Genomic DNA, 27,899 nt, shown 5'->3' on the forward strand with positions numbered 1-27,899 from the left:
CATGCTTCTCTCCCATAGCCTGCAACCAAGCCTCTAATCATCAGCTCCTGTTATTGCTCTCAACAAATTAGGTCACTTATGGCTTTACTTATATGCCTTCCAACTTAAAATATTCAAGCTCTAATTAGCCATTTTAGATTGGGTTATGCTGCAGTTACAAATGACTCCCAAGTCTCAGACACTTACAACCGGAAAAGTTTGTTTGCTCACTCCAGCTACATATTGATAATGGATAGGCTGTGACCCTTCTCTACATAATTTTCATTCTGGGCCCTTGGTTGGGGGAGTTGCTCCTACCTGGAATACTGGCAGAGGAAAAAAAGCTGGTGTTGAGCCTCATCATGATTCTTAAAATTTCTGCTCGCAAGTGACACCTGTCACTTCTACTAACGTTTCACTGGCAATAGCAAGTCACCTGGCTATGCTGATACCAATGGGCTAGATATAGCATAATCCTCCCCCAGGGAGGGGCACTGCATATTTTTGAGCAATAATAGAACATACCAAAAGTGCATCCCTGTGGAGGGACATTCACTGTACCTGTCCTCCCGAGCTCTCTTATCCTTCTTCCACACACACTGTGCCAAACACAGAACCTGGATCCATTCCCCCCACGTCTTGACTCTGGCTCCCAGACTGCCCCATGTTATTGGAGGCTCTGCTCTCTCTGATGGTGCCAGTCCACATTCATGCTTGGGTTTTCCTCCTTTGCTGGACCACCATGATGCCCACCCATCTTTTCTTTTTGCCCTCGTTAACTCTGATATTTGTCTGTTATTTTCAAGTTCACTCTCACAACATCCCAAGCCCTTCAGTACCTGCAGAAGATGAGCCTCCTGTTTTTTATGGAAAATGGGCCTATAAGTATGAATTCTTCTAAAACTTGTAAACCCTTCTCTGCATTCCTTTTCTCCTCTCTGCTCTGTTTTTCTCCACAACACTTATTTATCATCATCGACATACTTAGCTTATGAATCTTGTATGTTGGTTAAAATTAGGTGTCAACTTGATTGGACTGACAGCTGCCTAGAGTATTGTTCCTGAGTGTGTTTGTGAGGGTGTTGCCAGAGGAGACTGACATTTGAGTTGGTGGACTGGGAAGGAAGACCCATCCTCAAGGTGAGTGGGCACCAGTCAATCAGCTGCCAGAGTAGCTAGAACAAAGCAGGCAGAGGAAGGTGGGATAACCTTGCTAGCTGAGGCTTCTGCCAGAAGCCTCTTTTTTTCTTCTTCCCGTGCAGGAAGCTTGCTTCCGTTCCTCCTGACCTTGGATGTGGGAAAAAGAAAGAGAGATCAGATTGTTAATGTGTCTGTATAGAAAGTAGACATAAGAGACTCCATTTTAATATGTAATCCTACCCCCAACCCTGTGCTCCCTGAGACATGTGCTGTGTCAACTCAGGGTTAAATGGATTTAGGGCTATGCAGGATGTGCTCTGTTAAACAAATGCTTGAAGGCAGCATGCTTGTTAAGAGTCATCACCACTCCCTAATCTCAAGTACCCAGGGTCACAAAACACTGCGGAAGGCCGCAGGGACCTCTGCCCAGGAAAGCCAGGTATTGTCCAAGGTTTCGCCCCATGTGATAGTCTGAAATATGGCCTCGTGGGAAGGGAAAGATCTGACCATCCCCCAGCCCGACACCCGTAAAGGGTCTCTGCTGAGGAGGATTAGTAAAAGAGGAAGGAACGCCTCTTTGCAGTTGAGACAAGAGGAAGGCATCTGTCTCCTCCTTGTCCCTGGGCAATGGAATGTCTCCGTGTAAAACCCGATTGTATATTCCATCTACTAAGATAGGGGAAAACCGCCTTAGGGCTGGAGGTGGGACATGCGGGCAGCAATACTTCTCTTTAAGGCATTGAGATGTTTATGTGTGTACATATCTAAAGCACAACACTTAATTCTTTACCTTGTTTATGATGCAGAGACCTTTGTTCACGTGTTTACCTGCTGACCTTCTCTCCACTATTGTCCTTTGACCCTGCCACATCCCCCTCTCTAAGAAACACCCAATAATGATCAATAAATACTAAGGGAACTCAGAGGCCGGTGGAATCCTCCCTATGCTGCACGCCAGTCCCCTGGGCTCCCTTTTTCTTTCTCTATACTTTGTCTCTGTGTGTCTTTCTTTTCCAAGTCTCTCGTTCCACCTAACGAGAAACACCCACAGGTGTGGAGGGGCAACCCACCCCTTCACTTGGACATCAGACTCCAGGTTCTTCTGCCTTTGGACTCTGGGACTTGCACCGGCAGCTTCCCCGAGGCTCTCAGGCCCTCAGCCTGAGACTGAAGTTTGCACTGCGGGCTTCCCTGGTTTTGAGGCTTTTGGACTTGGACTGAGCCACTACCAGCTTCTCTCTTTTCCCAGCTTGCAGACAGCCTATTGTGGGACTTTGCCTTGTAATTGTGTGAGCCAATTCTCTCTAATAAACTCCGTTTTATATATATATGTATCCGATTGGTTCTGTCCCTCTGGAGAACCCTAATACATCTTGTTTATTTTTTCTCTGCTGCCCTTTACTCTTCTTCTAGGCTTACCTAGACTACCACCATTCCTTCCCCCTTTCCTATTCTAAAGTAAAAGTTGTTTTTTCTCACTTAATGTATGGTATTCTGCCCATTTCCCATGGCTTCCTTCAGTCCTGCTCTGTTTATTCTTCTTGCTCTCTTAAGAGGAAATTCCTGCCTCTTCCTTGGCTTTTTCCACTTGGTCTACGTACTGGTTTCTGTTGTTCTTAGAGACACACTGAGACGTTTCACGTCTCACTGCCACTTCTTGGAAGGGCTCTCTCTACCTGGTCAGCCTGCTGAGCAACCTCTTGGGGCTACACGGGCACTCCTGAGTTATCGATCTTGAGCTGTTTGGTGTTGGCATGTTAATTTATCTTCTTACACCACTTACCACTTCCTTAATGTCAAAAGATAAGAATAATTATTATTTTCCATGGTTGATGTGAAGAGTACAAATAACTTATACAAAATGCATTGCAGTTAGGAGATAATAAATGGCAGTGAATGCCCTTATTAATGTTATTCTATCAGTGTCAGCTGAGATACCATCTGCTCTGTTAGCTCGACTCTGAATCATATCTAGTTCTTCTCTGGGTTCATTGTGCTCTATTCTTAAATGCTGTAAAACAGTAATTATTCTGATTCTAATTAGTGGTCCTTCCCAGTAAAATTTTAATTTTTTAGATCTCTTTCCCCCACCGCTGCCCCAGCCTTAGCAGTATTTTCTTACTTCTTTTGTGTGTGTACAGGCTAAATCACTGGTCTTTTACTTGTGGCTAAATAAATGTTTTGCTGGAAGAGTAAAGAGTTCCCAGTTCCATGAGATCTATAGTTTTACAAAATGAATATATACATAATCCATGTAAATATTTCACTTTTAAAACAATTTTTAAATTTTTAGATAAAATTTAATTTGTGCGCATGTGTATGTGTGTGAGACCAGAGATGGGAGTGGGGGGATCTCACTATGTTGAGCAGGCTGGTCTTGAACTCCTGGCCTCAAGCCACCCTCTTGCCTTGGCCTCCCAAAGTGCTAGAATTACAGGCGTGAACGACGCACCCAGACTCACTTTTTGTTTTAACAGATCCTAGAGTGAGAAAGCAAGTAGCATTGTGATAGAGTAGCTAGATAGGGAGCAGTTCCTGGAATCTGAAGAAAAGGTGTGCAAAGGGTCAGTTGACAGAAGCTGTTGCCTTCAGGAGACGAGCTTTGAGGTAAGAGAGCCGGGGGGGGGGGCTAAATGTCCTGAGACTACTCCATCCCACCTTTTGCATCTCCTTGAAATGTCTGCCTTTGCACACTCTCCCTGAAAGAGGAGGGCAAGGGAGCCAGGACAGAAAGTGAGGTGGAGAAGGGTAGAACTCTGGACGGACAAGCAGGAGATACACAGCACAACCAATCACACTCGGTAACACACCAAGCAGGGGAACCTGTCTTCCACTACACAGGCAAGGTGCTACGGGAAATGGGCTCTGGGTTTACACAGATTATGACTCAGTTCTCTACTGTTGTGAAGCTGTGTTTGGATAAATCCCTCGACTTCTCTGAGTCTTATTTTTTCATTTGTAAAATGTAGATAGAAGACTTACTTTCCCACATTGCTCTCAGGTTTAAAGTACGTCAATTAGGATACAGCAAAGTCTGTTTGATACTGAAAACTTTCCAGCAAGAATGAACCTTAGAACAAGCCATCTCTCATCTTTGCTGTTGCCTGTAACTACTAAGCGACTACTCCATCTTCTGTTCTTAGGGATTTTAAATTGTTGGCGTTTTTTATTTAGTCGGGAATGCGTTGTATGGGGATATCAAACCTGCATGCTCTCCAAGCATTGACTGTAGTCTGATCATAGTAGGTCGTGCACATATAATTTTACTATTTCTCAATTTATTTCGGTGCTGATGTAATTAGTAAAATACGATTTAAGAGTGTTACGATACTTTTTTTTAAATCGTGATGTCTTTTCTTCATCAAAGAGATACTTAAAAGCACATAATCATCTTGTGGAGGCAAGTTGACAAAATCCTTTTTGAGATTCTAAAAGGAATCTTTGTACTTAAAATGTTTAAGGACCACTGATGTATTTTGGCTTCATGTATCGATTAGATTTAGATTTTATTTTATTGTTTTAGAGATGGGGGTCTCCCTTTGTCGCCCAGGCTGGAGTGGAGCTCACCTCAGCCTCAAACTCCTGGGCTCAAACTATCCTTCTGCCTCAGCCTCCTGAGTTGCTGGGACTACCACGGTGTGCCACCATTTTTTGTTGAGATGTGATCTCGCTGTGTTTCCCAGGCTGGTCTTGAACTCCTGGTTTCAAGTGATCCTCTTGCCTTGGCTTCCCAAAGTGTTAGGATTACAGGCGTGAGCCACCGCTCCTGGCCCCGATTTATTAATAGATCTTATAAGGACATTTTAGGCCTCAAGCATCAGTTTCTCAGGACAAGCTTTTCTCTGCACTGCATAATAAATCAGACGGTAGTGCAACAAAAAAACGGTGATGATTTCCCTAAGAACAAACCAAGTTCAGAAGCCTCCCTAATTGTCAGAACAGCAGGCAGCCTGGGCGGAGCTCTGAGGCTATCCTTAAACAGGCGCACTGAGACGCAAGGCGCTGGAAACAAAAGAGCTCCGCCTTGCGCCGTCCCGTCGCCCCACTTAGTCCTGCTCCGCCCCGGACAGCCCGCGGCCCCGCCCCTGTGCGCGCTGGTTGGTCCTCGCAGGCATGATGAAACTTCCCGCACGCATTACAGGAGCCAGGTCGGTATAAGCGCCAGCAGCCGCGCTGCCCGGCAAGCTGTCCGCAGCCCTGGCCTCCGCCTGCCACATCACCCTGACCTGCTTACGCCCAGGTGAGCCGAGCCCTGCACCTCGTGCCCTGCGCCCCGCGCCAGCATCCTCCTCGCGTGCCCTGGGGCTGCTCCGGGAGGAAGGGGTGGAGGATGCGGTCTTCAGCCTGGCACCTGCAGACGCGGTTCGGGGGCGCCTGCTGATGCTGCGGTTCCTGCGGTAAAGAGGGCGGGGCGGACGCCCAGCGTTTGTTGCGCACCTGGCAACTAGCGGAAGGACCTCTCTGTCCTGATTCCCTAAGGCATCGAGAGGGAACCGCGGCCGGCAGGCTGGACCGCTCCGGAGAGAAGCCAGCGGTGGTCTGAGCCCCTGTAAATGTTATACATGTCCTTTTTTTTTTACTATGTGGCGTCGAAGCCTGTGGACATTTTCGCAGTCCGGGTCCCTGCGGCGGACTGGTCGGATCGTGCTCGTGGCCAGGGCGCAGTCAGGTGTCGCGTGGTCCTGATCTAGGAAGAAGAGACTCCGGCTTTATCACCGCCTCGGTGTCTGTGCTTTCCGCTTCAACTGCCCCCCTCCTCACCTGGACCCCTCACCTTCCTCCTCCCCTCTCACCCCGCCATCCCCACCAGTCCCCACCCCTCTCTGTAGACTGCAAGACTCAGCAAGTGACTTGCTGAGCAAACCCTGCCGAGAAGAGGTCTGTTTAGGGACACAGGCGGCCAAGTACAGAAAAAGGCAAAAGAACTAGCATGCCTTTTACAATGGATGTCATTTTGCAGGGCTGGCTTCAGATGATTGTTATAGCTTTAAATAAAAAGGACAGTTTTCATCTCGGCCCGTGGCCTGCATTACTTCTTTACTGTCCATTGCCCTGGGCGCTTAACTAATAATTTAACAGCAGTTTTTTTTAAATTTTGAATCATGATTCATAGCATTGCTGCAAGAGTAATTACAGGTAAAGTAGGGCTTGAACCTGTCTGTAGTTGGTTACTTACTGAGATCTTATCATAAAAGTAAAGTGAGAGGGTGAAGTTGTAAGTAGCGCTAAGTGGAATAGAAATTAAATGCACTGAAACTGCCATGTCCAGTTCGGTAGGCGCTAGCCACCTGTAACTATTGAGCACTTGAAATGCTGGCTAGTCCTAACTGAGATGTATTGTGTTAAATACACTGGATTTTATTGTTGTTGGAGTAGCAAGAACAGTGTAAAATATCTGCTCGATAATTTTTTATATTGATTACATATATGTTAAAATGTTACTATTTGGTACGTACTGAGTTAAGTTTATTTAAAATTAATTTCACCTTTTTCTTTTAATGGGGCTACTAGTATATTTAAAATTACATGTGTGGCTCACATATTTATTGGACAGCACTGCTCTAGAAGTTTAGGAAGAAATAAGAAAAATATTGAGAACAGGTAGCGGCAGTAGGAACTTTGCCCTCCTTATAAGACTGATTCCAATAAAAATAATAGGTTATAGTTTTAATTGGCTTTTTCCTACTAGAAAAAATAAGTGTACTTTGCATGCCTCTTTGTTCTCACTTTTCCCCTCCAGTTTGGCGGCTAGAATGTATTTATTATAGCAGGATTAATACAGGGATTCACTAAGCAGCGCTAAGAAGACTTAGGTAAATGATTCCCTGATGACCACACTTGATTTTCAAAGCACTTTCCTAACCCGTTTTAAATTGATATAGAGTCAAAGGCAGATGGCTGATTAGTAGTCATCTCATTTAAATCTTATGGAATTTTTCCAGTAAATCTCAAATAATTTGTTAAAGGCTATTTGGGCTATTTGGTCAAGTTCATGGAAGGGACAGCATAGGACATGTGGTACTGCATTTCCAAATTGCTTGAGATGATTTTCATTATAACCATATATTATTTGGTTCTGGTTTTCCGGAAAAGCCAGCTAAACCTTTGGTTCTTTTAGATATAAATGAAATTATCATCAAAGAATTGCTCAAAGTGACTTATGCAACCTGAATATATATTTTTTCCTTAGGGTGTTTATCCCAAATTATCTGGGCATTTGCTGCAATTTGCAGTTTTTTTAAAAAAACACCAAAATAGTTATTTTTCAAGTTAGAGATGTTTTAATTAAAACATCTTGTTTTTGGTGTATCCATTGACATTCTCAAAACGGAATGCATCTGGACCTCTGTGTGCAATCTTCATAGCACTCAGACACTGAAGAGAAAGGCAGTCATCACTGCCAAACAGGGCCCAAATGCTACACATGGTGCAATGTGTCATTTTGAGCTGGCAGCAGTCAAATAAAACGGCCCTTTATTTCACAGCTGAGAATTTGAAATTGGAAAGTAATTAATGTATGTAAGGATGATTTATTTGCTTCTTGGCTTATAGGGATGAGCCAAGTTTTTTATTAGGGATGTTGTTGCTGTATAAGTCCCACCTACTTTGCTTCCTTACTGAATGAACAATGCAACTTTGAGACAGAAATACTTGAGAACATTTTTATCAGTTAGGACATTTTGATAGTGAACACTTTGTATCTTCTATTAATTTAAAATGTTTTATTTGTTATAAAGCCAGGATATCTGATATCAAATTAAATTTTTTTCCCTTTAGATTTTCTTCAATCACATCTGAATAAATCACTTAAAGGTAACCTAGATGTAATATAGTGAGATGCTTAAAAGAGCTGTGTATCTTAGTATTACACTTACAGCAGTATGATTTTCTGTTGTACCCATTATATGGTACCTGCAGCTAGTTCAGATAAAGAGAGGGCATTTAACTGTCAAGGGAACCTGAGAGGAGACTCTAGTAATCTGGAAAGTCTCTTGGATCTTTGAGGGATTTTGGGATGTTGAGAGTGGGGCTGGGATCTCTGGCTAGGTTGGAGCCAACCTGCATTTGTATCTATATCTTGGAAGCAAACTTAGAATGCAGAGACAGATGTGGCCTGGACGCTGCCAGCTCTAGCCAACCACTAAATCCTAAGGTGGGAGAGATGCAGGCTTTGGCTAGGTGCTAAGCTGCTGTAGCCGGTTGAATGTAGAGGTCACTATCTTTTCCGAATACCTGTAAGTAAATCATTCTCTACTCCTGTGTGCCTGCCAACCTAATGGGAAATCGCTACAGAAAAGATGGTTTAGGCCGGGCGCGGTGGCTCACGCTTGTAATCCCAGCACTTTGCGAGGCCGAGGCGGGCGGATCACGAGGTCAGGAGATCGAGACCACGGTGAAACCCCGTCTCTACCAAAAATACAAAAAAATTAGCCGGGCGTGGTGGCGGGCGCCTGTAGTCCCAGCTACTGGGAGAGGCTGAGGCAGGAGAATGGCGTGAACCTGGGAGGCGGAGCTTGCAGTGAGCTGAGATTGCGCCACTGCACTCCAGCCTGGGAGATAGAGCGAGACTCCGTCTCAAAAAAAAAGAAAAAAAAAAAAGATGGTTTAAATTTTAGTCTTTGAAGTGGTTTATGCACGTTTCCGGAATCAAGATTTAATGCAGAGTTGGATTGGTTATTGAATATTTTTGATTTGTCTGCTTTTCTCTCCATAGAGAGCTTATAGCTTCATTGCATCATGTGTGGCATTTGGGCGCTGTTTGGCAGTGATGACTGCCTTTCTGTTCAGTGTCTGAGTGCTATGAAGATTGCACACAGAGGTCCAGATGCATTCCGTTTTGAGAATGTCAATGGATACACCAACTGCTGCTTTGGATTTCACCGGTTGGCGGTAGTTGACCCGCTGTTTGGAATGCAGCCAATTCGAGTGAAGAAATATCCGTATTTGTGGCTCTGTTACAATGGTGAAATCTACAACCATAAGAAGGTGAGGAGAAAGAAACCAGATGTTAAACTTCAGAGTTTGTTGGTTACGATGATGTTACATATTCTGTATCATGCTTTTTACTTTGCAAAGCACTCTATGTTTGTTATCTCATTTGCTCTAAGTATGTAAATAGGGAACTGATGAATAAACAGGTGAGTGAAATGACTTGGTCACAAAAAAAGTGATAAAAATGGGGATTACAGTTCAGTTTCATTGACTCTTAGAATTTTTTCTCCTTCTCCCCAGCTTTTCATTTTGAACAAATTCCTAACATACAGTAAAGAACAGAACAGTGAGCACCTAGATTGAATAGTCATTAATGTTTTGCCATAGTTGCTTGATTTTTCTTTCTACACACGCGTGCGTGCACACACACACACACACACAATTTTTTTGCTGAATCATTTGAGAGTACAGTGCAGATATTATGACACTCTTAAATATATAAGCATTTATCTACTAAGAATAAGGACATTCTTCTACATAACATCAATGCCATTACTAAACCTAAGAGTCCATAACACCACCTAATATCCAGTTAATACTTAAATGAAATTTCCCTAAGTGTCCCAAGAATTTTTTTTATTTGTTTTTATTTATTTATTTTTTTGAGACAGAGTCTCACTCTGTCACGCAGGCTGGAGTGCAGTGGTGCCATCTCGGCTCACTGCAACCTCTGCCTCCCAGGTTCAAGCAATTCTCCTGCCTCAGCCTCCCAAGTAGCTGGGACCACAGGCACCTGCCACCATGCCCGGCTAATTTTTTGTATTTTAGTAAAGACAGGGTTTCACCATGTTGCCCAGGGTGGTCTGGAACTCCTGAGCTCAGGCAATCTGCCCAGCTTGACCTCTGAAAGTGCTACCAAGAATATCTTTATAGCTGGTTTTTGTTTGTTTTGAGCCAGATTTCATTCAAGGTTCATGCATTTGGTTGGTATGTTTCTTGGTATTTTTTGAGACTTCTTGATAGATACTTGTCATGCATAGATAGAGATTTATATCCTAATCACATTTTTGACATTTTTATCTGTGAACAATAGCTTTTGTCATTGTTTGTTGCCTGCTCATAGGAAGACTCTTAATAATAGTCTTCTCATTTAAAAAGTTTTAAAATAGTTATTCAGGAAATTCCTTTTACACATTTCTTTATTCCTTTATTAAGGGTCTACTATGCACCAGACATCATTTTTCTAGGTGACTGGAGATGAAATGGTGAAAAGGAAAGGCAAGAATGGAATTTCCTGCTAGTGGGAGGTAGAAGAAGAGAGTATTAAAATTTTTTTCTTTCTAAGTCAAATAATGTCATATACATGAGAATGCTAGGTGGTATTATGGCATTATCAGCTTGGCTTTCCCCTTAAATGAAATAGGAAGTGCCCTGTTTCACTTGAACAGTGTTGTTTCTTTTATTAAAAAGTAACAAGAAGTTAAATATTTTGAAAATAATTAATTTCTATTCTAAATTAGCCAAATGTTATATTTGTAAAAGTAGAGAAGTTTGTTCCATTGCTTCTACCAAGCATCTAAGCTTATGTAGTTGGGGCAGCTGGCAGTCTGTCTAATGAGCAGAATGTATATTTTAGGCTTATATAAAGTATTCAAAAATCCCCCCCACACCTCCTTTTTGGTAAAAATAAAGTTGACCACTACAGTAAAATACAGCCAGAGGTGTACTGGGAGTAGAAGGAGACTGAATGAAAGAAAGGAGGAATGGGGTAAAGGCTGGGGCAAAGAGCAGGCCCTCTCCCTGCAGGGGAGTATCAGGGGCCTGCAGCCAAGTCAAATGACAGCATGACGTCAGGAGGCAGGATTTGAGGGCTTCTATCTAAGATTGGAGTTTGGTTTTAGGAGAGTAGGAAGTAATACATCCGTTACCCAAAGGACGCTTCTCCTTTTTAAATAAATTACCTGCAAAGTTTAGGCCAAAGAGGTGGGCAAGGTAGATTTGGGAAGCTGTTGCTTACTAATATCACCGAATGCTTTATGGTCACTAACCCTTCAGGCAGTTCAGCCCAGAACAGTCAGCAGAAGACTGTTTCCAGGCCCCACCTGCTAGTTACAGATCATCCCTGATAGAGCAGAGAGGGGTGACCAGGTAGTGACTTTATAGTCACTGGAGGCAAAGCCCATTTTTGGACAGTTCAGTGAGGGCTTATAGACAAAAGATTCACAAATTATGGAGTGAGCTGGATGGATCGTGAAGCATATTTATGGGTCATGCACATACATAATAGATTTACTTTTTGAAATTTGAAAGCATGTTTTAAGCTTATCTAGGATTTCCACCTGATTTAAACCTCTTCTTCCTCTAATGTCAGCCAAAAACCCGAGTACAAGGTAGAAAGAGGAATACATCAAGGAGTTTTCATCCTCATAGTTTGCCATTGATGGCTCATAGTTTGCCATTGATGGTGGAGAGTGTCAGAATTGGGGAGTAGCCTAATCAAACCTTACTCTGCATGCAGTGGCAGACAGTCCCTTTGCTGTTCCTTTGCGGAATGCAGACTAATAAAGCGCCACTGTCGTTTTATCTATCAGTAAGGAGTAGCTTTAATGCTACTGCAGTGGTGGAAGCACTGGGCATTGTCATCCACCCCTGGGGACCAGCAGCTTTGTTTTGGATCATGTATCTGTTATTGTGATGGAGCCATTTATTTTTCAGGGAATGATGCCAAATGATGTTTGTCCCCTTGCTTTACATTTTTATAGCTAGGACTTTGAAGCTGAACTGGAGGAACTTCCTAGCCAATACTATCTTCTCAAACCAAAAGTTTATAGTTGCAGAAGACACATTTTTTAGTGTCATGGCAACCAGGCAACCTATTATCTTAACTTAAATTTAGAGGTTGAGCATCCCTAATCTGAAAATCTGAAATTTGAAATGCTCCAAAATCTGAAACTTTTTGAGCACTGACATGACATTACATGTGCATTTTGATGTCACAGTCAAAATGCAGGTGTAAAACACATAGTTTATTTGGCGTTCCCTAGGGAAAAAAGACCCTCTCAGCCCGCTTCAGCTGCAGTATAACTTTTCTACACATGCCCAGATTTCCCCGTGCAAGCACGCCCACAAAGGGTAATAGAATGGCACATGTTCAAGCTGGACACGCCATTGGCAGAATCCCCACAGATGGCACCTATGTGCATTATCCATTGTGTATTTTTGCTTATTTTCTGCTCTGTGGTGTTAAGATTCTGAAAATGTGAAAGAGACCTGTAGATATTTCTGTGAGCAGCAGTGATAAGGAAAAGTAGAAACACTTATAACACAGAAAGTCAAGCTGTAGGAGAAACTGGACTGTAGTGTAAAGGTATAGATGACATGGTGAAAATGTGTGATAGAGATATTGAAGGACTAGAGCTACTTGCATTCATAATAGAACAATAGGTCATGTCAGTTTATAAAATCAAAGAGAGACTTCCAAGACAAAAGCCGTTGTTAATGAAGCAGATGACTCTGGAGAAACATTTTAAAAAGTCATCTGGCGGAATGCCTCTTCAATCTCAGAGGACCCGCTTCCTAGTCGCTCAGCTGCTTCTGATACTTCTTCTCATCTGAAAAAGGAAAAAAAAAATGCGGTGTATAGTAACCTTTTAATCAAAACACAGCATTGTAGGTGGAATCTGAAAGCCTGCCATTGTTTGTATAGCTGTTTAACTGCTGATGCAGGTATTCTGGTGATTCTGCTATGCTACTTATTACTTTCCTACTGTATTAGTGGTATGTCATGTTTTTTATAAGTATATGAAAATGATTGCTCATCAGTAACATATAAATTCAGAGTCAGGAATGATGGTCAGTGATGTCAAACAGCCACAGATTTTCCACATGGTAGCTGAGATAGTGACCCCTTTGCTTTCTGGTGGTTCCATGTATGCAAACTTTGTTTCATGCACAAAATTATTTGAAATATTATATAAAATTACCTTTAGGTTTTGTGTATAAGATATATGAAACATAAATGAATTTCATGTTTAGACTTGGGTCTCACGCCCAAGATATCTCACATATATGCAAATATTCCAAAGTCCAAAACACAAAACACTTCTGGTTCCAAACATTTCAGATAAGGGATACTCACTCTGTATATATATAAATATATATATGTATTACATACATAGTATGTATATAATATACATTTCTATCCCTCCACAGGTTACTGTTCTGGCACATTCCCATTATATTCTGTTTATCAGACTGCAACTAAAATTTTCATGGGTTCAGCTTTATGTTGAACAGAATTTGCAGAATATGAGTTGAAGCAAACCGTGGTTTAATAATGCTATGATTCTCCTAAATCACCAAAGTGCATGAAAGGATTATAGAGCTCAGAAATACTGAAGCATCTTTGCAATAAAAAATTATTAGTGAATGTACAAGGAGTCTAATATTTTGGTTTTGCTGTTGCTTCCTAAGATGCAACAGCATTTTGAATTTGAATACCAGACCAAAGTGGATGGTGAGATAATCCTTCATCTTTATGACAAAGGAGGAATTGAGCAAACAATTTGTATGTTGGATGGTGTGTTTGCATTTGTTTTACTGGATACTGCCAATAAGAAAGTGTTCCTGGGCAGAGATACATATGGAGTCAGACCTTTGTTTAAAGCAATTACAGAAGATGGATTTTTGGCTGTATGTTCAGAAGCTAAAGGTAATAATAAATTTTTCTATAGATTTTCATTATTGTCTTGGTTGCATGTTTTCTCTTAAATTATATTTGAAAATCTCTTAGAGAGCAATCCAGAATTTTACAAGTGACTAATTAAGTTATGAGTGTTTACCTTTTTAAAAAAAACCAGAGGAGTTGTACTCTCCTTTTCAGCACTTACATTCTGTAATCCTTGAAGGATGATTCTTTAGTGCAGTCATTTATTTTTTGCTGTGCTAATATGCTCTACATCTAGCTTGATCTTAAGTGCGGTTTTAAGTTTTCCCGTGTCATACTATAATCGTAGGGTTGACTCTGCAATTATTGCACTGTGGTACTTTGCCGCCATTATAGCACAACAAATGTTAGGATTTCTAAAACAGCTTTATTGATAATTCACATACCATGTAATTCACCCACTTGAAGTATACAGTTCGATGGTTTTTAGTGTATTCACAGATGTTGGTAACACTCCAATCAGTTTTAGAATTGTTTTTCCACCTCAGAAAAAACAAATCAAATCCTATGCCCTTTACCTTAGTTTTTTCTGGCAGGATCAACTAGGTTTTTTTCTTTGTTTGTTCGTTTAAGAGATGGGGTCTTGCTCAGTCGCCCAGCCCAGGCTGGAGTGCAGTGGTTTGATCATAGCTTAGTGCAGCCTTGAACTCCTGGGCTCAAGCGATTCTCCCACTTCAGCCTCCCTAGTAGCTAGGAGTATAGGCATGCACCACAGCACTCTGCCTCCTGTGCCCTTTAGCTTTGAATTCCATCTCTCCATATCCATCATCTGCACCCCTGCAGTTGTAGCCCCGGCAATCACCAGTCTTTCTGCCTCTGGATTCCCTATTCTGTATGTTTCATATGAATGGGATTATATATCATATGGGCTTTTGTGACTGGATTCTTTCACTTGGCATAGTGCTTTCAAGATTTGTCTATGCTGTAGCGTGTATCAGTACTTACTTATGGCCAAATGATATTCCATTACATGCATACACTGCATTTTATTTATCCGCTTGTCAGTTGATGGACATTTAGGACATTACCCCTTTTGGCTATTACGAATAATGCGGCTATAAACATTGGTGTACAAGTTTTTGTGTAGACATTTCTCTTGGGTATATATCTAGGAGTAGAATTGCTGGGACACATGATAACTATGTTCAGTTGAAGAACTGCCAGACTAATTTTTGAAATGGCTGCATTATTTTTTATTCCCTCCAGCAGTGTATTAAAATTTCTGTTTCTTCACATCTCCACAAACACTTACTGTGTGACTTTAATTCTAGCCATTCTAGTGTATGTGGAGTGGTATCTCATTGTGATTTTGATTTGTATTTTCCTGTTGACAGTGATGTCCAGCATCTTATCTTATGCTTATTGGCCATTTGTATATCTTCTTTGGAGAAATATTTGTTCAGATCCTTTGCCATTTTTTTTTTTCCTTCTAGGGATCATTTTATTTTAAAAACATAATAGAGTTGATTTTTTTTTTGAGCAGTTTTAGAAAAAATTGAGAAGAAAGTGCAGAGAGTTCACATATGCTCCCCCTACAGTGCCCCCACCCAGTTTTCCCCACTCTTAACATCTTGCATTACTGTGATACATTTATTAGATTTGATGAACTGATACTTATATATTAACTGAAGTTCATAGTTTACATAAGGGTCCACTCTTTGTGTTTTATAGATTTTTGGATTTGACAAATGTTTAAGGCCATGTACCCACCATGACAGTATTATGTAGAACAGTTTCATTGCCCTAAAAATCTCCTGTGCTCCACTTACTCATTCCTCCCCGTCCTCTTCCTCCTAACCCCGCAGTCATTACTGATCTTTTTGCTTTCTCTCTCACTTTGCCTTTCCCAGAATGTCATATAATAGTTGTAATCATATAGTATGTAGCCTTTTCAGACTGGCTTCTTTCACCTAGCAATATACATTTATGGTTCTTCTGTGTTTTTTCATGGCTTGATAGCTCATTTATTATTATTATTATACTTTAAGTTCTAGGGTACATGTGCACAACGTGCAGGTTTGTTACATATGTATACATGTGCCACGTTGGTGTGCTTGCTGAATAATATTCCATTTGTTTGCATGCAATGCAGTTTGTTTATCCATTCTTGAATTACCCATCTCTAATTGAGTTATTTTGTCTTTTTATTACTGAATTGTAATAGTTCCGTATATATTCTAGATACAAATCCCTTCTGTTCATCAGGGTTGCAGGATAGAAGATGAATATACAAAAATCAGTGGTATTTGACACACTTTAACTGAATACTACATACTTAAAATGAGCAATCAAAATGAAATTAAGAAAGCAACTTCATTTATAATAGCATCAAAAAGAATAAAATACTTAGAAATAAATTTAAGAAGTGTAAAACTTGTACTCTGAAAACTATAAAACATTGTTGAAAGAAATGAAAGAATAAATAAATGGAAAAGTATCCCATGATCATGAATCGAAGGCTTAACATTGTTAAGATGGCAGTCCTCCCTAAACTGATTTACACATTTAAGTTGATCTCTATCAGAATCCCAGATGAGTTCTTTGTGAAATCTACAAGCTGACTCTCAAATTCATACAGAATTGCAAGGGACTAAGAATAGCCAAAACAATCTTTTGAAAATGAGGAACAAAGTAGGAGACCTCATACTTAGCTGATTTTAAAACTTACTACAAGACAATGGTAATAAGGACAATATAATACTGGCAGAAGGATGGATGTATAGATGAGTGGGATAGAATTGAGAGTCAGAAATGAACCCATACATATATAATCAACTTATTTTTGACAAGGGTGCCAAGATTATTCAGTGGGGAAAGAGATTTGAAAACTGGCACAGGGGCAACCAGATATGTAAACATATGCAAAACCTGGAGTTGAACCTTTACCCAACATCATATACAAAAATTATGGATACAGAAAAATGGATCAGGCCAGGTGCGGTGGCTTATGCCTGTAATCTCAGCACTTTGGGAGGCCGAGGCGGGTGGATCACAAGGTCAGGAGATCGAGACCATCCTGGCTAACACAGCGAAACCCTGTCTCTACTAAAAATTAGCTGGGCGTGGTGGCGGGCACCTGTAGTCTCAGCTACTCAGGAGGCTGAGGCAGGAGAATGGTGTGAACCCAGGAGGCAGAGCTTGCAGTGAGCCGAGATCGTGCCACTGCACTCCAGCCTGAGTGACAGAGCGAGACTCCATCTCAAAAAAAAAAAGGATCAAATGAATCAGTTTTGAACTAATCCACTTGTAAGGGCTAAAACTATAAAATCCTGAGAAGGAAACAGAACTAAATTGTCATGACCCTGGATTTGGCAAAGCTTTCTTAAATATGAGACCAGCAACAATGATAAAAATTGATGAATTGGACTTCATCAAAATTAAACATTTTTGCACATCAAAGGACACCATCAAGAAAGTGAAAAGACAATCCACAAGTTGGAAGAAAATACTTGCAAATCATGTATAGCACTTTTTGATGGTAAACTTGAGGAAGACATTTATTTTTTATCCCTTACCTATACAGCAGTAACATCCTAATATCTCTCTCCCTGCCTCTTTTTGCCATTCTTTAAATTCTTTCTCACTTAATTTTCAGATTTAATATTGCCTGAAGCAGGGATAATGAGATCAAAGGGGTCCTTAGGACGCTAGTCACAGTGTACTAATACCGGAACTGGCTTATTTTCAGGCATTTCTAGTGTGATCAGATGGCAAAGAACAAGCATATATATATATATGTCAGTTGCCAGGACTGCTGGGCAAGCCTGGTAAAGAGAACACCGGGGAAAAGCAGCCTCCTGCTCCCCTGGGCCTTCTTTGAACCTGATGATCACTTGATATGGAACTTACCCTTTGAAATTCCTTGATTGTTCTTTTCTATATCCTTGACACTGTCCTTTTCCAGACCAAATTATCTCATCTGGAATACTGCAACAATTTTCTTTTCTCAGTGCTTTTTAGAATAACCTGTCAAAAACTCTTCTGGTTATAGTATTGCCTGCTTAAAACCTTTTAATTACTCCCCATTCCCTATCCGGGTTGTGTAGCTTACTTGAGCTCTGCTGGCTGGTGAGGGAATCTGAGTCCTTTTTCTGGTATTTGAATTCAGTGCTACACAGGTTACTTGCTGGGTAGACAATCTCAAATTGTAAATTACGAGTATTCCATGTAGATAGTCTGTTACGATCTACAATAAAATGTTGATGTTTGTATAAAAGATCATGGTGATGTGAGGTTGGGTACTGTCTGTGAGAATTTATTGGGGAAATTTAAGTTACATGGTTTTATTCACATATAGTGTATAACAACTAGTTAAGGGGTAGATGTCTTTTTTTTTTTTTTTTTTTTGGAGACAGTCTGGCTCTGTCCCCCAGGCTGGAGTGCAGTGGCACCATCTCGGCTCACTGCAAGCTCCGCCTCCCGGGTTCATGCCATTCTCCTGCCTCAGCCTCCCGAGTAGCTGGGACTACAGGCGCCCGCCACCACGCCCTGCTAATTTTTTTGTATTTTTAGTAGAGACAGGGCTTCACTATGTTGGCCAGGATGGTCTCGAACTCCTGACCTCGTGATCCGCCCACCTCGGCCTCCCAAAGTGCTAGGATTACAGGCTTGAGCCACCGCGCCCGGTCTGGATGTCTTCTTATCTGACTTTAGCTAAAAGTGGATCATTGTACTTGTTAAAGGTCTGGAAACCATGGCTATTTTCTGAAAGTACCTCAGTGATGACAAATAAATGACTCCCAGCCTATCATAACATTAGGACTCCAGTTCATCCCTTTGCTTCATGAGTGTGTCTTTTCCTTTTGTATATATTTGCTTCAGTATAGAAAATAGATTTTCTTGATTAGAAATCTAAGAAGAAGAAATTGAACACTGGAGATTTTTCTATTTCTTTGAATTACTAAAAGTTAGTGTAATTTGGCAGTATATCCCTACGCCATTATTATCTCTCAGGTAAGTAGATGGTAGGGCTTAGGAAAATAGGAAAATTTTTTTCCTATTTTGCTTATTTAATAGGTATGTGTTTGTATTAAAAAGGGAAAATAAATAGGAATGTAGAGGATGTTAACTAATCGTGAAAGTTATTGGGAAGGGTTACCTAATTTGAATAAAGGTATCATTGTGAATTTGTAGGTCTTGTTACACTGAAGCACTCCACGACTCCCTTTTTAAAAGTGGAGCCTTTTCTTCCTGGACACTATGAAGTTTTGGATTTAAAGCCAAATGGCAAAGTTGCATCCGTGGAAATGGTTAAATATCATCACTGTCGGGATGAACCCCTGCACGCCCTCTATGACAATGTGGAGAAACTCTTTCCAGGTAGCAGACACCCACCCACCTATTCCCCATCCTTCTCCAAGGGAAAAAAATTTTAAGTTGTACCCTCCCATCATTTGAATGATTTTAGTTTCAAGACCTACTTCCTATTTTGTTTGGAGGGAACACATTAAGATTTGGCACACTCCAACATTGAGTAAATACCATCATGATAGATGTTGATGATTGTGTATTTGATTTCAATAACTAATCCAGCCCAAGATTTTCTGGAGCTGTTTGATTTACTTGCTGTGTTTATAGGTTTTGAGATAGAAACTGTGAAGAACAACCTCAGGATCCTTTTTAATAATGCTGTAAAGAAACGTTTGATGACAGACAGAAGGATTGGCTGCCTTTTATCAGGTGACGTCAATTAAAAAACCTAATTATATTTCATGTATGTTTAATTGAAATGATTTGTAGCCATCCCTTTGGTTTTTACTATAAAATATTTACTGTATGATTTACTCTTTCCTTCATTATAGGATGGAAACAATTTTTTTATAAGCTTCATTTAATAGTCATAGTCATACTCCAACTTGAGTTACACTATAGCTATGTTATTTGTGTTAAGAGTCAGTGAATGTTCTTTAGAATTCTGTGTAGTGATTTTTAACCAATTCAAATACTACTATTATCACAGTTTATATATTTTTCTCTTGTTGAAGTTGATTTCAGTTTATAAAACTTGCGGATTTTAAATGGTAAAACTATGATCTTAGTGTTTATCAGGAATATACATCTTCTGTCCCTGTCTTATGCAAGGCACATAACTAGGACACTTCCACTTCCTCTTTTGCATGTAGGGGGCTTGGACTCCAGCTTGGTTGCTGCCACCCTGTTGAAGCAGCTGAAAGAGGCCCAAGTACAGTATCCTCTCCAGACATTTGCAATTGGCATGGAAGACAGCCCCGATTTACTGGCTGCTAGAAAGGTAAGGTACTGTCTCTGTCCCTTGTGTAGTGTAGTTAGAGTAGACTTGTTATTAGGATGAAAATGGAGTCAATAATGGATGATTCTACTGCTGCTGCTGTATTGACTAGGACAATTGTTTTAAATTAAATGTATTAAAATAGAATGAAATGGCTGTTGAATATGCACTGTGTTGTACACTGTCCTCTGTGTACTTTTATCTGTTATGACCCATACAATTCTCACAAAGACCCTATGATGATGATTATGCTCTTTTGAAAGTAAAGGTGTCTGGGCGTGGTGGCCTACACCTGTGATCCCAACACTTTACGAGGCTGAGGGAGGTAGATTACCTGAGGTCAGGAGTTTGAAACCAGCCTGAGCAACATAATGAAACTCCATCTCTACAAAAACTAGCCGGGCTTGGTGGCGCATACCTGTAGTCTTAGCCTCATGGGAGCCTGGGTGACAGAGCGAGACCTTGTCTCAAAAAAAAAAGAAAGTAAAGGCATAAGTCAGGTGCAGTGGCACACACCTATAGTCCCAGATACTTGGGAGGCTGTGGTGGGAGGTCTGAGCTCAGGAGTTCAAGTCTAGGCTGGGCAATGTAGCAAGACCCCATCTTGAAAAATTAAAAAAACAGGTTTTTTGTTTGTTCTTTTTTTTTTTTTTTTTTTTTTTAATGTAAAGGCATGGTATCATGGCTAAGACTGCAGACTTTGGAGCCTGACTTATGGTTTGAAATCCTGGCTCTACTCATTTATGTAACAAAAATAATAGTGTCTGCTATGGGGAAATTTTAAGGTGAAATGATATAATTCATGTAAAGTAAGTAGGGTAGAACTTAGCATGTAGTAAGTAATTAATGAGTGTTAGCTGTTATTATTATTTTAAAAAGTACTGTATTTAGAATACTGTGGGCAGAGGGCGGCTTGTCTGTATTCAGTGAGCAGGAGACCTAGTTCCCACTATGGAGAACTTTCGTAGCATGGATGAAAAAAAGCTAGAGAGCAGTCTCAATGCAAGGTGATCAATGCCGAGAGAATCCAAAATAGCCAAGGAAAGCAGAATGAGGGGAAGGGCCATTCTTTGTAAGAATAACATCCTGGATATAAAATTAGGCATTTCAGAAGGACCAAAAAAGACCAAGCTTAGCGTGGGATCATGTTGGACTAGAGAGAGATGAGGTGGGTTAGGTAAAATAGGTAGAGAGGGAGGTGCCAACTGGGAGAATGGTTGAAGCCTTGGCACCAGAGGAGCTGAGGGGAGACTTAACTTCCTGGTGATGGAGTTGAAGCAGGCGAGGGAACAGTGCTGGATGGTGCTTGTATGTGGTGGGCTGTAAAGTCATTTTTGTTTTTTTCCCCTGTTTAGTTTTCACCATTGTTAATTCATAAAGCTTTGTGAACTCCCATCATGTTTGATTTTCAAGGGAAGTTATTTTCTTTAACAAGTAAATGGGTATTTCTTTATATAATAAGGTGGCAAATCATATTGGAAGTGAACATTATGAAGTCCTTTTTAACTCTGAGGAAGGCATTCAGGCTCTGGATGAAGTCATATTTTCCTTGGAAACTTATGACATTACAACAGTTCGTGCTTCAGTAGGTAAGGTATTATGATATTATTAAATAGAAAGCTTTTTTAATACTGAAAAAAATGTAAGGTTTAAAAAAATTATTTCAAGCCATAGTTTAAAAATGTTATTTAAGGATGAATGCAAATTAAATCCCTATGTTACTGATTATTTAAGACCACTTAAGAATTCTCTGAATCTCTTTTGGAGTGAAGGGAACAATAAATACATAGTTCAACCTCCACATTGTTGGTGTCACTGTTGGTGTTTCCCCAGGGAGCAGATACATATTTTCTGCCCTCTACCTCCCGTTTCTCTTATAGTCTCTTGGGCTACAGTCTATATACAGTGAAGAAATAGGTCTATTTAGTAATGCATTTTTGATAAGAAATAGTCATTTTAGATATATTCCATCACACAACTTACCAGTCACTAGCTATCATTGCTCTGCAAACAATACTAATTTTATCTTGTAGATAATGTATCTACTGAGATTGGAAGTATACCCCAAATCAGACTGATCCAATGTTATTGAGCCTTTATATGCTACTGCCTCCCTTGAGAGACTTGCCTTGGAAGGCAAAAATATCTTAGGTATTACAATGGTTTATGGCCCTCCAAAACATCACAGTAAATAAGCAGATAGACAGGATAGCTCTGGTATTGGAATTTCATGGGGCTGGGGTGAGGTTAGGAAAATAAGTGTCTAAAAAGGCTCTCTAGCTGAGGTGATAATAAAAACAAGGTTGAGAAGAAACACAGGTTTAGAGAGATGTGGTGCAGGACCAAGGAGGCAAGTTTAATAACTTATATAGTCTCCCCAGCTTTATGTGAAATCTGGTAAATGGGGAGTGGCAGGGGGAAAATACATATTAAAATTAACACTAAACCACCAAAACGGTTATTCTTATTTTTGTGTCATAATACCACTATGAAAGTCATGATTTTTCAGGTATTTGAGTCACTGTTCAGCTTAGCAAAGTTTTGAGGTGGACATTCTTGGTCTAAAAACATTAGAATTTTAAAACCTGTTTATAAAATGACAAAATGGTTCTGGGTTATTTTATTTTACAGTAGTACTTTTGGATTAAGTACATATAAATGGCTTGTAAATACAAGGTCATTATTGTGGAAACTACTTTATGTTAATATGAAGTCCAGTATAGTAGTAAAGCTTTCAATTATTTCCAAAAATCAAATCAAAGGCATTTTTGGTGGAAGGTTATGTTGACATTAAAGTTAATTTCTCTCTCTCATTTAAGGTATGTATTTAATTTCCAAGTATATTCGGAAGAACACAGATAGCGTGGTGATCTTCTCTGGAGAAGGGTCAGATGAACTTACGCAGGGTTACATATATTTTCACAAGGTAACCACTCTGAAGTGGAGGGATATTCGTGCTATATTAAGAAAAGTATGAATTGTTTGACTATTTTCTGTCATCTTTCAGTATGACAGTAATATTTTTGAGTATCTCGTGAGGTTACAAAAGGGAATATAGTATTTGCTTTCTATCTCTTGGGGAAGAAGGAAATTTTAATGTGTCAGATAATTTTTATTCTTTAAAACTAGTTACAGCTGGGTATGATGGCTCATGCTTATACCCCTAGCTGCTCAGGAGGCTGAGGTGGGAGGATCACCTGAACCCAGGAGATGGAGGCTGCAGTGAGCTGTGATTGCGCCACTGCACTCCTGCCTGGTTGACAGAGCAAGACCCTGTCTCTAAAAAAAAAAAAAAAAAAAAAAAGTTAAAAATAAATAAATAAAACTAGTTAAGCTTGAGAATCACCTTTCTGCCATTTCTTAGCATCCTATGGAATTATGACTGTTGCCCAGTGTGTTCATTTTATTCTAATATTAGCAGTCTGGTAGGAAGGAAGGCATGTTTTGTAAAGCATTGCTCACCTCTGTTCACTTATTTACTCCCTTCCTTAAATTTGTTTAACTTTTTGTCTTATCCACCTTTAGGATTGGAGAGGGAGAAAGAGAAACTGCTTTGTGTGCCAAAAGCAAAACTCTTGGTGTTTTTGTTTGTGAAATAGGCTCCTTCTCCTGAAAAAGCCGAGGAGGAGAGTGAGAGGCTTCTGAGGGAACTCTATTTGTTTGATGTTCTCCGCGCAGATCGAACTACTGCTGCCCATGGGTAATATTTTTAGAGGCTATTGTAAAACAAAAACAAAAAAACACCAAAAAAATAAAAAAACAAAACAAAACAAAAAGCTCAATACCCTGAGAAAATAAAAATCCATAGCTGATTGGCTATATGTTACGTATAGTTGGCTATATGTTACAAAGTGTGACTTTTATAGGGAAAATGAAGCTGTTTCTTAACTTTGTCCCAAAAGGATTAGGCCACATTTCGAAGTGGTGTTGTGGTATATGGAGAGAAGTCTTCTTCCATAGGTGGTTTGAAGTGGAGTTTTCACCTTTAAAGGGTAACAACATTCTGCTCACATCTGAACAACCAAGATGGAAGAGGGAAGGCTGCTACAGCAGCTACTGTTAAGTGTTTTAAAGAGAAGTAAAGATTCTAAACATCATGTGACAAGTATTGAGTGCCCACCATGCCTATTTGGTGCTGTAGTGACCCTGAGGGAATAGGGTAGTGAAGATGCAAGGGGTTTGATTACATTATAAAGAACCAGGTTTCTTTGGTATCATTTCTGGTTGTCTAAAGTTATGTTGAAGAACTGAAGACTTTTACTGTACAAGATAAACAACTAACGTTAAATATTTTAGTTGCCTCTGCTGAATCACACCTAGATCAGGATATAATTAAATATGGGTTCGGGGAATGAACTGAATCTGGTTATTATCCTCTCTGCTTGTCCTAACTAGAGTCACTAGGCTTCAGGGAACCGGTGATATGGAATTTGATGAAATATAGTGGGACACTGGTTTATATTGCATATTGTATGTGAATTGTTAATCAGTGGCAAAAAAATACGTATTGTCATCACAATTGTTAGAAGAGATGGTCTCACCTAGAAAACACTGAGTTAGAGAGGTCTAGGCAAGGTATTTTCTTAATGATTGGGTCACTCATGATTTGTAACTTTTTCTGCTTTTTGAAATACGCATTTAACTATTCCTAGAAGGGAAAGTAAAAGTAATAGTCTCAGTTAGTTTTACTCCCAAGATGACATGATATATATATTATTTTTAAATGAAGATTTTGTTTTTGTATCTATTCATTAGTGTAGGGCAGTCATTAGGAGGCTTGTATGTGACTGTATGACCTTAACATTTCTTAAGATCTGGTTGAATTGATGGGAAACTGAATCAGAACCTAAACTGGCAGGCACTAAATACCCATTTTAATTTAGATTTTCTTCTTTTCTCCTTTAAGTCTTGAACTAAGAGTCCCATTTCTAGATCATCGATTTTCTTCCTATTACTTGTCTCTGCCACCAGAAATGAGAATTCCAAAGGTAGGTAAATCAACTCAAGGTAAAAACTGTCCATTGCCATTTGTAATTTTTAACTGATGCTCCTTTTTTTGTCATGTCAGAATGGGATAGAGAAACATCTCCTGAGAGAGACGTTTGAGGAGTCCAATCTGATACCCAAAGAGATTCTCTGGCGACCAAAAGAAGCCTTTAGTGATGGAATAACTTCAGTTAAGAATTCCTGGTTTAAGATTTTACAGGAATACGTTGAACATCAGGTATAATGTCTTTAAAAACATTTTCGGGAATAAGACAATTTGGATGCAGAGCTGTTATTGCTGTTCATTTTGCATTTAGTTTGAATGCTTTGTCCCTATCAGAGAGATGGCAGAGTCTCTATAAACAATTATCTCTTTTATAAGAATTATGTAAGAATTAAGTAGCATGAAGGATTATAAAGTAGCATCTAGAATCGAAAGAGAGAGGAGACTTACTACTAATCATCACTGATCTTCATTTATCAGATTTTTGGGCACCTGCTGGGTGCCAGATCTTGTTAGGCACAAATGACTAAAACAGAGCCACCAAGTATTAAAAATATGCATATGAGTGTTCTTTAAAAGGCACTGCAGCTATCCATATTATGAATACTTTAGCATTTTCTAAGTGATGGGTGATTCAAAGGGTCTCATACAAGTTACAGTCATGTCTTATCTTAACGTTTTCTGTTTTGTGAAATGAGAGTAAACACAAGTATTTCCTGCCATTTTAAACCGTTTTGCTCTTACACACTTATTCTTACAGGTTGATGATGCAATGATGGCAAATGCAGCCCAGAAATTTCCCTTCAATACTCCTAAAACCAAAGAAGGATATTACTACCGTCAAGTCTTTGAACGCCATTACCCAGGCCGGGCTGACTGGCTGAGCCATTACTGGATGCCCAAGTGGATCAATGCCACTGACCCTTCTGCCCGCACACTGACCCACTACAAGTCAGCTGTCAAAGCTTAGGTGGTCTTTATGCTGTAATGTAAAAGCAAATATTTCTTCCTGTTGTATGGGGACTATGGGTAGATGGGGGAACAATGAGAGTCAACTCAGGCTAACTTGGGTGCAAAAAAAATACAAGTCCTAAATCTAAAACGTTGCTGTAGTCATTTATGTTCATACAGTCTCTTCATAAGAGGTAACTAGAAATGTTTTGCTGTATCACAGTAAAGTGGAGGGTAAGCTAGGAAAAGGGAAAATGATTGGATGTCTGCAAGAACTCACAGCCCTCTCCTGGCAGAGCTGCTTTAGATGACATTTGCGTCTTGTGCCCGTGTGGCTTCCTTCCAGTCCTTGCCTCATCTTAGGGACGTCATCAAAGGACTACACTATTTTTGTTCTGCCTACGTTCCTAACAGCTGCCTAGGCAGACTCAAGACTTGCATCTTCTATAGGAGTTCATCACAGCTCTATTTTGCAAGATAGTAGTTCATTTTTTTCTCTTTTATGTTGAGCCAAAGCCACTTCTGGAGACTTGTCCTAGAGCAGGGGTCCGGCTTTTTTTTATTTTTTATTTGTTTTTAATAAAGAGCCAGATAGTAAATATTTTAGTGGACCTCTTTTGGAAATGTTCAGCTCTGCCATTATAGTGCAAAAGCAGTTACATAGACAATATGTAAACAAACGAGCGTGGCTATGTTCTATTAAAAGTTACTTATGAAAGCAGATGGTGGGCCAGATATGGCCTGTGGACCATACTTTGTTGATTGCTGTTCTAGAGGAACAACCAAGCTAACTAAGCATTTCTGATAAAAGTCTAAACCTTTGTCAGATGAGTAGCTTGCAAAAATTCTCTCCCATTCTGTAGGTTGCCTGTTCACTCTGATGGTAGTTTCTTTTGCTGTGCAGAAGCTCTTTAGTTTAATTAGATCCCATTTGTCAATGTTAGCTTTTGTTGCCATTGCTTTTGGTGTTTTAGACATGAAGTCCTTGCCCATGCCTATGTCCTGAATGGTATTGCCTAGGTTTTCTTCTAGGGTTTTTATGGTTTTAGGTCTAACATTTAAGTCTTTAATCCTTCTTGAACTAATTTTTATATAAGGTGTAAGGAAGGGATCCAGTTTCAGCTTTCTACATATGGCTAGCCAGTTTTCCCAGCACCATTTATTAAATAGGGAATCCTTTCCCCATTTTGCAATCTACTCATCTGACAAATGGCTAATATCCAAAATCTACAAAGAACTCAAACAAATTTACAAGGAAAAAAAAACCCCATCAAAAAATGGGCAAAGGATATGAACAGACACTTCTCAAAAGAAGACATCTGTGCAGCCGAAAGACACATCAAAAAATGTTCATCATCACTGGCCATCAGAGAAATGCAAATCAAAACCACAATGAGATACCATCTCACACCAGTTAGAATGGCAATCATTAGAAAGTCAGGAAACAACAGGTGCTGGAGAGGATGTGGAGAAATAGGAATGCTTTTACACTGTTGGTGGGACTGTAAACTAGTTCAACCATTGTGGAAGTCAGTGTGGCGATTCCTCAAAGATCTAGAACTAGAAATACCATTTGACCCAGCCATCCCATTACTGGGTATATACCCAAAGGATTATAAATCATGCTGCTATAAAGACACATGCACACGTATGTTTATTGTGGCATTAGTCACAATAGCAAAGACTTGGAACCAACCCAAATGTCCAACAATGATAGACTGGATTAAGAAAATGTGGCACATATACACCACGGAATACTATGCAGCCATAAAAAAGGATGAGTTCATGTCCTTTGTAGGGACATGGATGAAGCTGGAAACCATCATTCTCAGCAAACTATCACAAGGACAAAAAACCAAATGCTGCATGTTCTCACTCGTAGATGGGAATTGAACAATGAGAACACTTGGACACAGGAAGGGGAACATCGCACA

The 27,899-nt window shown here is 40.0% G+C and overlaps 1 protein-coding gene across 4 annotated transcripts; it reads left to right on the plus strand.

Annotated features, from left to right (window-relative positions):
- The first annotated feature begins 5,272 nt into the window (after positions 1 to 5,272).
- ASNS (asparagine synthetase (glutamine-hydrolyzing)) lies at positions 5,273 to 27,899 on the plus strand. Of its 4 annotated transcripts, XM_058447009.1 has the most exons (14): positions 5,546 to 5,842; positions 6,860 to 6,932; positions 7,897 to 7,932; positions 8,834 to 9,105; positions 13,525 to 13,762; positions 18,911 to 19,096; positions 19,355 to 19,456; positions 19,900 to 20,027; positions 21,487 to 21,613; positions 22,844 to 22,950; positions 23,624 to 23,724; positions 24,931 to 25,012; positions 25,093 to 25,248; positions 25,775 to 27,899. In XM_058447009.1, the coding sequence occupies exons 4-14, from the start codon at positions 8,857 to 8,859 to the stop codon at positions 25,982 to 25,984; spliced, it is 1,686 nt and encodes a 561-aa protein (XP_058302992.1). In that variant the 5' UTR covers positions 5,546 to 5,842; positions 6,860 to 6,932; positions 7,897 to 7,932; positions 8,834 to 8,856; the 3' UTR covers positions 25,985 to 27,899. The 4 variants fall into 4 exon arrangements, with proteins under 4 accessions (XP_032616798.1, XP_058302992.1, XP_058302981.1 ...); XM_058446998.1 differs by lacking the exon at positions 6,860 to 6,932 and having other exon boundaries at positions 5,546 to 6,255; XM_058447012.1 differs by lacking the exon at positions 6,860 to 6,932.

Source organism: Hylobates moloch, unplaced genomic scaffold, assembly GCF_009828535.3.
Source record: "Hylobates moloch isolate HMO894 unplaced genomic scaffold, HMol_V3 SCAFFOLD_1, whole genome shotgun sequence".
Taxonomy (NCBI): Eukaryota; Metazoa; Chordata; class Mammalia; order Primates; family Hylobatidae; genus Hylobates; species Hylobates moloch.

What these genes read in the sequence shown, in the direction of transcription:
- ASNS (XM_032760907.2), top strand. Translation starts at nt 8,857, where the DNA reads ATGTGTGGCATTTGGGCGCTGTTTGGCAGTGATGACTGCCTTTCTGTT. An exon ending in CGAACTACTGCTGCCCATGG is followed by an intron (nt 23,725 to 24,930) that starts GTAATATTTTTA and finishes TTCTCCTTTAAG; the next exon opens with TCTTGAACTAAGAGTCCCAT. An exon ending in CAGAAATGAGAATTCCAAAG is followed by an intron (nt 25,013 to 25,092) that starts GTAGGTAAATCA and finishes TTGTCATGTCAG; the next exon opens with AATGGGATAGAGAAACATCT.